The sequence below is a fragment of the Rhodamnia argentea genome, chromosome 6 (assembly GCF_020921035.1).
Source record: "Rhodamnia argentea isolate NSW1041297 chromosome 6, ASM2092103v1, whole genome shotgun sequence".
Classification (NCBI taxonomy): domain Eukaryota; kingdom Viridiplantae; phylum Streptophyta; class Magnoliopsida; order Myrtales; family Myrtaceae; genus Rhodamnia; species Rhodamnia argentea.
The window spans coordinates 21,176,376-21,190,507 of record NC_063155.1 but is presented as its reverse complement, the minus strand read 5'-3'; the positions used below and the strand labels follow the sequence as shown (position 1 = coordinate 21,190,507).

General features: G+C 36.7%; 1 protein-coding gene across 1 annotated transcript; it reads right to left on the bottom strand.

Annotated features, from left to right (window-relative positions):
* Window positions 1-5,068: 5,068 nt before the first annotated feature.
* Window positions 5,069-9,963, bottom strand: LOC125312423 (WAT1-related protein At5g40240-like). Its single transcript, XM_030665031.2, has 7 exons — window positions 9,634-9,963; window positions 9,461-9,526; window positions 9,256-9,369; window positions 8,592-8,838; window positions 8,337-8,495; window positions 8,095-8,246; window positions 5,069-5,552 (listed from the first exon to the last, which is right to left on the bottom strand). Exons 1-7 carry the CDS (start codon window positions 9,819-9,821, stop codon window positions 5,393-5,395), a joined length of 1,086 nt encoding a protein of 361 aa, XP_030520891.1. The 5' UTR covers window positions 9,822-9,963; the 3' UTR covers window positions 5,069-5,392.
* Between the last annotated feature and the right edge of the window lie 4,169 nt (window positions 9,964-14,132).

Here is a 14,132-nt window from a genome sequence, read left to right as displayed (position 1 = left end):
AAAATTAAAATGACATTTGTATGTAAATTATGATATTTGAATTATAATATGAAAAATTTCAACTTTACCAAAAATTACAACAATTTCATTTTTATTTGATCCTGTTTTTGTTTATATATTTGAATTTCTTTCTATTTTATAATAAAAATTAAATATATATATATATATATATACATATAATATTTATACTATAAAATTTATTAATGAATGAGGGAAGGGGGGAAAAAGAAATAAAAATAAAAAAATAAAAAATAATAGATATGATATGATGTGAAGATATACGGCTTTATTATTGCAATTCACCAAACAAGGATAGCATATAGTAAAATCCATGAATTTCATATTTCCTTGCTAGAAATCAAATGATCAAACCTAACTTAAAAGTCTCACAGAATATTGAAATTCTTCAAAAGAAAATTTTATGACAATCCATGTGCTATAAAATGGAAGGAAGGAAAGAAATCGGACACCGGTTCATGTGGTTTGGTCGGTGTGACTTACGTTTACGTGAGAGAGCAACATATAATCCCACTACAAAACGAGCGATACAACGGAAACTACAATTACTCCTCTCTTGGTATTTTCCAACCCTCAAGTACCCCAAGAACTCACTCAGTGTTTAGCCCCTCAAGATTTCTACCGAATTAATCTCTTATTTTCGCAAATGAATTAAAAAATTCTAATTGCAAGAGTTAAATGCCTAAATCACTCGAGTATGATCTCAACAGGAAGAGAACTCTCTTCACGATTTCTTCAATCTCTCTCTACGTAGTTGCGGAGTTCTCACGCTCTCTCACTCTTACCTCTTCGTGTTTTATTAAGGATGCTCAAGGGGGAAAGAGGAAAGAAAAAGACGAGGAGGAATGGCCAAGTCCATAACCATTGAATGGGCATCACTGCACTTCATCCTCTCTCTCTCTCTCTCTCTCTCGCATGATGCCCTCTCTTTTCTCTTTTTCTTTAACCCATGCAATCAATGCCCATCACTGCACTCTTCTCTTACGAAGCTTCGTGTATGTCAACTTTCCCCACACTTCACTCTTATTTTTCGTGTTTTCTCAAAAATAATCATGTGTATCTTCGAAATAATTAAATCAATGAAAATATTTTTATTATTACCAATAATTTATATCCAATATTTTTCACGAATAATGAAAATATTTTTTGCTTATTCATTTTTTGAGGGCCTAATACCCAAAAAACTCTCAACTTTAGCATCTGTCCCATTTATATCTAATTTTTTTGTCTCGTAAAAAGCCCTCAACTTTTACTTTTATCTCAATTATACCACCACAGTGCCCGGGTAAGACACTGGCACCATGAAGTTTTGAACCCATGACCTCTCGTGAAAAGAACCGAGCGCAAACTGGCGTGGCCACCAACCGGTGGGTGCCAAACTTTAACATTTATCTCAATTATATGCAAATTTTTTTTTTTGTCTCATAGAAAAATCCCAACTTTTACTTTTGTCCTAATTCTACCACTGGAAGTCTTCTATCCATAATCACCATTAGTTATCCTATGTGGCTCAAAATTTCTCTATGAACTTACCAATGGATTTTCCAAATTAAAAAATAGTAGGTTTCGGGGACGAAGAGATTTGAGATTGTTCGTCCAAATAATCTAATCTCCACGTTTAGCCGTTCTTTGGGCTGTTGAGTGCCGGGGAGAATCCGAAACGCTCCGTCTTGAGCTGCTCTGTATCTCCCAACAATATGTAGGGAAAGTAAACAATAGAAGAGAAGTTGTTGGATTTTTTCATGTCGGTTTTGCTAAGATATAATTCATTAATGAAGTGAAAATACTAAGTAGGATTAACTAACAATGATTAAAATTGGAATACAAGTAAAAGTTGATAATTTTTTATGAGATAAAACAATTTTTTGGATATAATTAAGACAGATGTTAAAGTTGAGAATTTTTTGGGTATTAGGTATGTAGAATTAGGACAAAAGTAAAAGTTGAGATTTTTTTAGGGGACAAATTTTTTTTTTATATAATTGGAACATATGGTAAATTTGGAATTTTTTGGTATTGAGCTTTTTTTTTTATTGATATAAGCGATTACTTTTAAGAAAAATATTTTTCAAATGATTCATTATCCCAAACAAACAGAGCTTAAGAAGAAAGGACAAGAGAGCTTCACATGGCCTTCATTCTTCCTTTGAACCCAACCTCAACAGTGGACTTTCCTATCAATATTCCGCGGCATGATTGTCAATTCTTTGGCCGATTACAATAGCACGTTGATTTTTGACTTTCATGTAATCGAAAGCGCTCATATCTTCATCGGATCGGATTTCATCGTAGCTCAAACTTGAGACCTATTTAACGCTAGGGACCAAAATAAAATTAAGACCTAATATGAGACAAATTAATACATGATACATAGTTAAACAAGCTTGGATTTGATATGAGCCGGCTCATGTCGTAAATGGATCAACTCGTGTAAGACACGATAAGAATTGTGTCTTACAAGCTTGACCTGTTTAGACAAAAATCAACATTTTCTTTAAGACGCGTCATCTTTTTGACATGGCAAGATGGGAAAGGCTTGAATATGTTTAAACTCAAATAATTACTTCTTAATTGCATTTGGTTGTTAGGATATAAGCTAGGATAAACATATCCTATCCTATGTTTGGTAGATGTCTAGAATACGATAAAGAGGGATATGGGTGGATATAGCTAGCATAAAAAAATCCTAGGGGAGGGGGGGCATATACTTGGATAGGATTTCTCAAGAGAGTAGATATGAAAAAAATCAAAATTTTCCCACAACCACTGCCTCTCTTCCATGCTAGGTCGCCTCTTTGGCGGGGGATCGCTTCTCCGGTGGCGGCGACCGTCAAGTATGGTAGCCTCTCTGGTGGCGCCGGTTTGGGGTATCTAGCCGCAAAGCTAGGTATCTCCACAACCTTGTTCTTTAATTGATTGTTTGGCGTGATATGAGATCATGAGCATCGTCTTTTAACAACTTGAACCTTTTCAACATTTAAGAGAGGTCTCGACATGTTATGAAGAACTCGAAGCTGATCATTGACTTTCAATGTAGCTCTTTTGAACGATCTGCATAAGTGCATCTTTAACTTGTGAAAAGATGTCAAATAATTAGATTATTTAGCACTTGTTTACTCACTTGACAAGATTGTGAGGAAGGCCAGTAGGTCATTCTCAAAGGCTTCGACTCCAAATTAAGACCCTCAATTCTACGCGGTTTGTTCCGTCGATGATGTTCTCGAATTCAGATGGCACAAATCTATACGCAACAACAACTCACTCATCAATACTCATTACTGAATAATTTCTAAAGCATCATGATGTTTTAGGGAAATAGAGTCGATCTCAATAGCGGCCTGTCTCCGCTTATTCGACTTTAAATCCATGATTCACAAAACAGTAGATATGATATAACAAAATCTTTAGATTTCTTATTCTATCTTATTTTGACTAGAAATACGGACGACCAAATGCGACTTAACAGTACATCGCTTAGCACCAACCTAATTGACTAATCGATTAGTTATATCCCTTTTTCTATGCATCTAAGACAAAATCTTTTGGATGACTGGATTTATGTTTCCAGTTTTTGTTGAATTTGTCATCTAGTTTCTCTTCCGTGGGTCATCTTGTTCTTTTGAAGGTCCTCTCGGAAGCTTGTTGAATTTTATCGGTCCGGACAATGGTTGCCTTGAATTTGTTTTACCAATAGCTATACTCCTTTTCGTCAAAGTAAGGAGACCTGATGTTGCTTCCTTCTTCAATCCAAGTTTAAACAAAATTGCTAGCCACAAAGATCGTTAGCTCAGAAGTAATGATACTTAAAAAAAAAAAAAGCATTAGGCTCTGATACCAATTATTGGTGCTAGCTTTATCACCTAGAGGGGGTGAATAAATAATTTCGATGAACTTTAGAAATCAATGCGGAAATTAAACGGATAAGCTCAAAGTTTAGTTCAGAATATGATCGCTAACAAGATCCGAGGTGTCCTCAAATGCAGCGACATGCACTATTCAACTATCAAATTGAAAAGACAATGAGATTAATGGATAGAGAATTTGCATAGAGAATTTATAGTGGTTCAGCTTTGTTCAAGCTTACGTCTACTTTTTCACCTTAGTAGCTAATCGACTGGATTCCATTAGTGAATAGCTTGGAGGTTACAACTCAATGACGAATCTTGAGTTAATAGACTTCCCGTCTAATACTCACACATTAGAATGAACTCTTCCGAGTATTACAGTATTTGAATCAAAAATATATGAAGGATGTGAAGCCTTCTTGATCTTGGAAAATAAGATTCTCAACTCTCGTGTACGCTTCAGCCTTAAGGTCTCCTTTTATACTCCTTTACCTTCAACTATCCGTGGCAAGGTCTCCAAAAGATCACTCTCTAAGTTTCCCATTTGGACGAGATTGTATACAAAGTATTTCGTAGCCGTTAAGGTTAACTAAAGAAAGAATCTCTCGTTAGATCAAATCGCCCATTCAATTATGATATGGGTTTCGAAAGATAGAGTTCTTCAAAACGTAAGTCATCCTCCTCTCTCGTAATCCACGTTCTCGAATGATCTTCGAAATTGATAATCTCCAAGAATGAATTTAGCTTGATTTGCTAGCCGTTGTGACAATATAATATCACAGTTATATTATCTCGAAGATATCTCTTGATAATCTGATCATAGCACATAAAATACTCCCTCAGAGCTTAAGCTGTGCGACATCGTCTAAGCTCCTCTAAATATCGTCTGAAGCTTGTTTACCGGATTCAATCCTGTGTAACTTATTCCATACACATTAAGACAATCTGCAAAATAAGTATTTCATTGCATTAACTCACATATAAAAGAATATGGATTGTTTTGTCGACTTCAAAATCAATTAAAGGTTTTTTCCAACAATATATACTTTATCGTATACGTTATAATTCTCAACATGAGGCACTAATCACAACACATTGTAATAACACAACTTGGCCTTGATATAAAATTCGCATGTCTAAATCTGTATCAATTGAGTTCACATAGAAAATTACATATTCTATGTAACTCAAAGTCAGCTCTTTGCAATCGCGTGGTAATATCCACCACGAGATTAGATAGTTATCACAATAGCTCAAAAGTTTTTAGTCAAATTTGCTCAAAAGTTTAGTATATTGGTTTTCCAAAGTGGGCATACACATTAGTTTATGTGCACCGGAATGCATACGGCAGTCGAAATTTGTCCCAACATTAATATTTCCACATCTAATTCACGTTGGAATATTCAACTCGAATTCATTTATAAAGACGAGGATACGTCTGTCTTATGAATAATTCATGTCCAAATCTCTGTCTTTTTCCTCTCTTTATTTTTATTTTTATTTTATTTTTTTAATGTTGCCAAGAATAACTACACGCTTGAAGCTTCGCTTTGGAGCAAAGGAATCTTATGGCTGGATGATGCCAAGCTCCCCCCAACCCCACTGCCCTCGATCGTCTTCTCTTCCTCTTTGGACTTTCCCCACATTACCACGTAGAATCCCATCACGATCACAATCACTCCAATTAAGCTGCACAAAATCCGAAAGGCAAGTTAACTGAAAATATTTCTATGAAATGACATGTCCACGTTAATCAAGACAAGATATTCTTTTAGAATTACAACGAAGCCCGTTGAACTCAGAGCTGGGACTCCGATACCAATTGTTGAATAAGACATTACTTAAAGAAACACATGCACTTTTCATTAGAGACACATTCTTACAAATCGGTTAGGAGAGCTTCTTACCCTTGCTTATAGGTGCCACGCACGCTCTAACGCACCCACCAATGGTAGCCAAGCTCCGTCATACCACGCTTGTTCTAAGGAAAATTCTTTCCTATTTGCAGGCCTAAGCAGGTGGTTCTACCTCCTAATTTCTAGATATTTCTAGATTAGCATCTTCCGTAGATACTTCTAGAGAAATATTTCCTTAAATATTTCTACACTTTTCTTAAAAATATCTAGATATTTAGATAGCCCAGAAAATCTAGTATTCTTAAGAGAAGAGAGGAGGTGTAATTCTTCAGCAGCTCCCCTCGCTATTTTTCTCTCAATGTGGATCTAGCCATCATGCCAAGTCGCTTACTGGAACTCGTTAGCTGTCTTATAGCCTTATAGGCTTCTTCCTTTGACCTCAGTTATTCCTTCTTGACTTTGTCTGCTTCTTGTGCTCGCTGCAGATACTTGAGATAAAGCCCTGATGTAGCAACGTCTTCTCGAACTTCAATTACATTTGTGGTTTGCAACTTTCGACTAGGCTTTTGTGAAGCTCGGAATTTAGCAACGCCAAGTTGACCTGTGCTTCAGCCTCTTTCACTTTCATCCCACTTAACCCGGCCTTCCTACTTTGCAATTCTTTTGTAAGAGTTTCAAGATCGTAGCTCATGTGGCCAAGCTTTTGATTCGCGGTTTCATTTGGTGTTCAACTGGTCCACTTCCGTTTGACGCACTTCAATGTAGACATCTTCGTCCTTCTCATAGGGCTTCTTCTCCACACCCTTCCATTTATCCTTGCACTATGGGAAGTAAGTTGGAGATGGCCTCATTTTCTCAAAGCTTTTTTTTATTTGTCTTTCTTGTCTTTCCTAATTTGACCAATTGGGAATGTCGCTGTGGGCTTAAATTCGTTAAGCTTCTGCAACTGCTTAAGCTCAAACCAAAGCTTCTCATGCTCTCTTTCTTTGGCCATGAGTGCCTCTTACTTCTGCCTCGGCATTTTGTTCTTCTCCTTCAACATCTCCACCATCTTCGCCTTCATCTTCTACATCTCCTACAAACCTTTCCCAAGGCCGCACGTTGGCACTGCCACTTACTTTTTCGAGCTCGTCCTCAGGTGGCTCTTCTTTGAGGACGTGACAAAAGTTGTCGCATCATCTGACTTGACAATGAAGGAGGCTGAGAGCTCTTCTTGTTGTTCTATTACAGTGGCCACTTGGAAATCTCACTCTTCTTCACTATCGTTTTCCTTCATGATAGAGGTTGTGGCATTCCTTTTACGTGCTTGAATAGACAAGCTCTTGCAAAGTGTCCTACTTTACCGCACATGCAACACCATCTGTACGCCCTTTATTGCTTTTATCTTCACTGTCATCCTTGTCACAGTCCCGATGAGTTTCCTTCCTGAGCGCTCCTCCCTTCTGGTCACCTCAGCCAATCTCCATGACCTCTCCTCTATTTTCACATACCATGACTTTCGATTGCTGGGCCATGGTCTCCAACTGCCTGCTCTGTTACCACTTGTTGAACTCAAAGGCGCAGCTTTGAAACATACTTTGTGCAGAGAGGCGCAGCTGTGCTACCAATTGTTGAGTAAGACACATAGGCTCACTTAAAGAAACACAGGCTCACTTAAAGAAACACACGCTCTTTTCATAAGAGGCACTCTCTTACAACGTCAATTGGGAGAACTTCTTACATACACTTGCGGGTGCCAAGCACACTCTCTCACACTCACTTATGGGAGCCAAGCTCACTCGTACAACACTTGCTCTAACGAGAGCTCTTGCCTATTTATAGGCCTAAGGAGGTGGTTCTACCTCCCAAAATATTTAGATTTTCTCAAATAAATATCTTCCAAAGATATTTCTAGCTAGAGGAACATCCTAGATACTTCTAGAGAAATTTCTCCCTAGATATTTGTAGAGAAATATACTCCTAGATATATCTAGGTCAAGTAATTCTTCTCTCCAACAGGCGGTTTTTGATCGCCAAAAGAATAGGGATGGTGCAATTCTTCAATATAATCCTCGTATAGCTCATTTTCCTAGCCTGTCTTGTTCATTTATGTATGCTTCTAACGACCTAAACTCCCGTTTCTTAACAGAGGACCTTGGCAAATCTTTAAACTTGAGCATAACCATTTCTGTATAAAACGTTAAAACTAAAGAGCAAGCACATTTATGTTTTATGACTGCAAAATATCTGTTGCTGTGCATGAGATGAGCTCATGAAGGAGCTTTTTCTCTGATGAACGCACATTTCTAGTTCCTTTTAATCAACTAGATTCTTGATTATAGGGTGAGGTGGAGTAATGGGCATCTCAATTGAGAAGAAGAGAGAGTACTTGTTACCTTCCAAGGTGTAACATCTCGCCTAGAAATATGAACCCCAATCCAACAGCAAATACAATTCCCAAGGGCTTGAACATGGAGACATAAACAGGTCCAGTTTTCTTCAGGCACCATGTACACAATGTGACTCTGAAGACGCCAGCAACCAGAGCCTGCATATACAATATTGATTTGACTTTTATGTTCAACCTCGAAGTAGGACCAATATCTAGACTTTAGGAGTCGTCATGTGACACTCTTACCGAGTATAAAATAGCGATCAGACCTACATCGACTTTCAGAATCCATGACTGTGGTTCTCTCACTGTAACGAGCGACAATAGCCCGGAAAGAATAGTCAAAAAGAACATTAGATAGAACATTAAGTTCAGCACCACGGGATAATCTCTGAGGATAAATGCCTGCAAGATTCAAGATATGCTTACTTGTCAAGTCGTTGGCTTTGCTTTAGTGCCATTAGTGTCAATAGTATTCTAAGTAAGGAAATAGGTGCTAACCTGTCCAATGTACCATAATGATATCAAGAAAGCTTCAGCCGCGAGGAGAAACCCGCCAAGGATCCAATTTGATCGCCGAGAGAGAAGAAAAAGAAGGTGGCGAGGTTGGATAGAAGAAGGAGGCGAAGATGATAGGAGAATCGGTGGACCCTTGTAGAGAGTGACTATGAATGCACCAAGAATGGATGCGATGGTTCCCACGAGCTTAGCTTGGCTGCTTGAGCTTTTCCAATTCACTTTCTCCATCCTAATTTTCAATTCAGTGATCAAAGAATGAACTAAGTTTATCTTGTAACCATTGTCATAACATGTTATGCCACTTTTGTCTCGTCTTTCCCATGAATGTGCACTGTACTTTCTTGATGTTGTCCCATTTCAGGGACTTAGTCATTTACAGAGCATCTCTCCTTTTAGGAATTTTGGCGGTCCAGCATCAGCAGAATGAAGTAACAGAACTATTAATGAACTCCAAGATTAAAAAGGACACAAGCACAGAAACATGAACTATAGATTTTGCTTTTGCATTCACCAACTCTAAGCTGAACCAATGTGAAATCAACCTCCCATCATCCAATTAGCGGACCACCATCTGCTTCTCTCATTTTTTTCAAACGAAGGTTCTTTTAAGTGCACCGCCGATAACAAGAAAGAAGAGAGAAAGAACCTCGAAATAATGGCGAGAATGAAAGTGAAAGCTGGGATGAGGTTCATCATGGCCGTGCCCAAAACAGGGGAGCTGTAATCGATGCCGACGTACCCGGACATCTGCGATGCGAGTCTGCATCATCCAAGGAACTAAAAAAATTACTTTGCCTTTCGCTTCAAGAGGCTGCAAATTCATGTTAAATGAAGGAACTTGACTCCCTCACCCAAACAGAGCGAGCAAGAAGATCTTGCCAAGTACAGCGAAAGTGAGAGGAGGACACGACCCTGACCTGCCAAACAGAGCAAGCAAACAAGACAAGGTTTCTTAAAACCTTCTTTTTCCCTTCGAACCAGACATTAATGGAGTGAGCGAGCGAGCGATAGACAGGGCACAAACCTGCGAGAGATGATGAGAGGACAAGGAAGGAGGACGAGAGAGGAGAGGGCATTACTGTAAAAGACCATGATGAACTTGTTGATCCCGTCGGACATGGCCATCTTCACCACCACCATGTAGCTCGCCTGAGCCAGAACCACCATTATCATCCCCACGAACGGCAGTGAACCCCTTGCTCTCCCCTCCATCTCTCTCTGTCTCTCTCTCTCTCTCTCTCAGAGCTCGTGGGTTAATAGTTGGAGGAAGCTGATGGTTTCCCCTCAGTTTTGCGGGACCGCCACTTATTTGATGCTTTCATTTGACCTTGAGTGTGATGGAAAAAAGACATTTTCCCCCGACTTTTGGTGGGACTTACTTGCTCGAGAAGCTGGAGTGGGTCGTTTTTGTCAACAATGGAAACAACGGTGGCAAGCTTGATTGATGTGGCCTTTTGCGACTGTGGAGACGGGTAACACTCAACTCGAAGCTGGCACAAATTAACACGACACAGACTTGAAGCATGGGGTTATTGTGGAGCGCCCAGCGCACCACGTTCGGAATTGTGCAATTTTTAATTTGTCAAGCCCCGCTATTCGAAGGATACTCAAAACATATTCTCTCTGAAAAGAATAGTATGTGCGTACGTTTTAATCTGAGGCTAGATTTGGCAGTCAGCATATAATTTAGCGTGTGATAAAATTGATTATATCCTGTATTTGGTGCATGCTCAAGACATGATATAGTCAATATATGATGGATATAGCATAAATAAAATCATCTTATGGGGAAAGTGAGATAAAGGTAGATATAATTTGTAGTATCCATAAAATAAAAGTTATTTGCCTCGAAGTACAAACTTCTTCAATTAATAATACTAAAATGATATTTAACTGTAAATGATGTTCGACTTTTAATACAAGAATTCAAAATAAAAATAAAATAAAAATATTCATTTTTATTTATTCATATATATATTAGTATTTCTTTCTATTTTATAACATAAATTCAATATATATATGATATTTATAATTATTACATATTTTAAGTATTTCAGTATTTTAGGTATATGTATAGTTTACTATTAAAAAAAAATTTAATGATGGATGATGGAAGGGGAAAAAAGAAATATAAAAGAAAAAAATTACAAAAAGAGAGGAAGTATAATAAAAAGTAAGCAAATAAAAATGAAATGGGGAAAAGTGTTGTGAGAGAGTCTTATCATCTCCGTTTGTACAAGTTTACGGTTTATTTACACTGATGTGCAGTTTATATCAAACGCTGATATGATATGATGCGAATATGTGTGACTATATTATTGCAAACACTAGATATGCTATGATGTGAATATGTACGGCTTTATTATTGCAATTCACCAAAACATGGATATGATATAATAAAATTCCTGTACTTCCTCTCCTATCTTGGTTAGAAATTCAGATGATCAAACATCGCCTAAAAGTCTCATATATGATTGGAATTCTTTGAAAGAAAATTTTACGACAATCCATGTGTTATAAAACGGAAGGAAATAAATAAGAAATTATATTCACGTGGTTCGGTTGGTATGGTTTATTCTATGGGAAGGGCATCACATAATTCCACTTTAGATCATGTGGTCCAATAGAGATTACAATCGCTCAAACACTCTCTCAATATTTCTTGGCCCTCAATTACACCCATTAACTCATTTAGTATTTAGCCTCTCACAATTCCTATTAAAGTAATATCTCAGTTTCACAAAGGAATTAGAAAAATTCTAACAGCAGGAATTTCACGGCTAAGTCCGTTGAGAATGATTACAACAGGAAAACCACTCTAGAATCTCTGGAGAAGAACTCTCTACCCGTCTTTAATCTCTTCTACGTAGTGGACTCCAGTGTTCTCACGCCCTCTTCACTCTCCGTCTTTGTGTTTATTGAGGAAGCTCAAGGGGGCAAGAGGAAAGAAGAGGAGGAGAAATGGCCAAGGTCATGACCATTGAGTGGTCATCACTGCACTTCATCTTGCCCCTCTCTCTCTCTCTATGGTGGCCAAAGATCAAAATCAAGATCTAGTATGAGACAAATTAATACACAATATTTAAGACCAAAAAAAAAAAAATTAATACACGATACTTAGTTAGACAAGTTAGGATTTGATATAAATCGGCTCACATCATAAATGGGTCAACTCGTGTAAGACACGACAAGAATTGTGTCTTACACGCTTAACCTGTTTAGACATAAACCAGCATTTTTCTAAATTTATCGTCGTTTTGACATTATATGATTAGACACTTTTAATTTAAACGGAAGTAGTTGTGACTTAGTTATAATATCACATCAATTAACACCAACCTAATTGACTAATCAATATTTACGAAAGTAAAAGTTCAGTTATAATGAAATATAAATAGAAAGAGTAACATTTTGATAGGAGTGATAAATGGGAATTTATTGACACCTAACTTTTTCGACCAAAAGGTCGTGTTCAGATGGAGATAGGATACGTTGAAATTGTCGTCATTTGAGCCTTTGTCATAATTTGACCCTCAAGCAAAAACGGATATTATATATTTCCACATTTTTGTTCTCTACTGCATTTTTTTCGCACTTAGAAATTAGAAACATTATCATCTAAGAACAGCATTCCCATCTCAATCAGATTTAGGGAAGACGACGAGTTTTTCTTGACATGTGATCTGACTTGGAATTTAAGCCTAAAAACAATGAATTAAATTGGTAATTTTCTTACAATTGACTTTTGGTTTATTATTCATTTTTTTAAAAAAAAATTGAAAACATTACATGTGAATTGACGTATCAATATATGTATACTGTGAAAGTTTCAATTTTTTTGAGTTAAGAAAAAGTCAAAATGTGCCCGTGGCAAGATTTATATGAAGAAAAAAAAGAATCATTAGTCTATCTAGACATGCCTATAGAAAAAAGTATCAAAAAAGTCATAAACTTATTCCACTTATACTAATTCAGCCCTAAACCTTTTAATTATGCCAATTGAGTTCTAAAATGTTTGTCTATTTGCCAAAGTATTCCACTCAACTAATTTTGGCCGGAAATCACTCGCATAGATGTTGGTTGTCTTACGTGGCATGACCGACGCTAACGCGGACAAATTGTACAGTTTTTTTAAATTTTTTAAGACCTTTCCTTTCTCTTTTCTTTTTGTCCTTTGTTTTATTTTTTCTCTGGGCTAGTGAGGTCACTGGCTAACCATCACCAGCCACAGGCAAGGGCCAGAGATCGCCTCGCTTGGAGCTCAGCGGGGGTCGCTAGTCCTTGCTTATGGCTCATGACGGTTGGCCGGTGACCTCGTTAGCATAGAGAAAAAAAAAAGAAAAGAAAGAAAAGGACAAAGAAAAGAGAAAAAAAAGTAATACAAATTTCAGAAAAATTAAAATATAAAAAAATTGTCCACTTAGGTGTTAACTGTGCCACATAAGATAGCGGCGTCCATGTCGGCGATTTCTAGCTAAAATTGACTGGATTGACTATATTAGCAAATCGTCAAAAAATTTAGATTCAATCGGTATAATTGAAGAGTTTAAAACTGAATTGACACAAGTGCAATAAGTTTAGGATTTTTTTTTTTTTTGTACTTTTCCATGCCTATAGTTTTGCCAATCTCAAATGTTTTATTGCCAAAATTAGAAGCATGAATATTCTCACTAGATGTGTTTACGACAACATATAGTACTCTTAATTTAGGTTGACCATCCATTGACCACATGATAGTGAGAGTATCACAAGAACTGATGCTAATGCAAATGGATTGTGTGATAGATGACCGCCAATTAAGTGGGTTAACTAGCTTCTTCTATTTTTCATTGCAAAGGACATATAGAAATGGATATATAAATATATACGAATATATCTAATACATTGGATCTAGATGTACACGGAAGAGAAAGTACCCTTTCAATCATAATCCCAACTATTTTTTTTTTTTTGGTACATGGAAGATAAGTACCCTTTCAATCACCTACCGTCGTTTATTTAGTTATGTAAATCATGTAGCCACCCTTTTTTTTTCTTTTTATTCGATCATTTACATCATATATATTTTATCATATACTTCAAAATTTTCTTCATGATTCACAAATCACAATATATCTTAATAATACAACTTGATCTTGATATAAAATTAGCATGTTTAAATCTATATCGATCGAGTTCATGTAAAAGATTACATATTCTATGCAACTTAAAGTTAGCTCCTTGTAATTGAGTGGTAATTTTCAACACAAGATTAAAAAGTTTATCATCACAGTAGATCAAAAGGTTTGAGTCAAATTTGCTCAAAAGTTATGAATATAAGTTTTCCAAAGTGGGTATACACATTAATTTATATGCGCCAGAATGCATACGACAGTTGAAATTTGTCCATATACTAATATTTCCACATCTCATTCGCGTTGGAATATTCAACTCGAATTCATTTATAAAAGACAAGAGGGTACGTCTTATGAATATGTCCAAACGTTTGTCTTTTTGTTCTTTGTTTTTTTTTTTTTTTTTGTA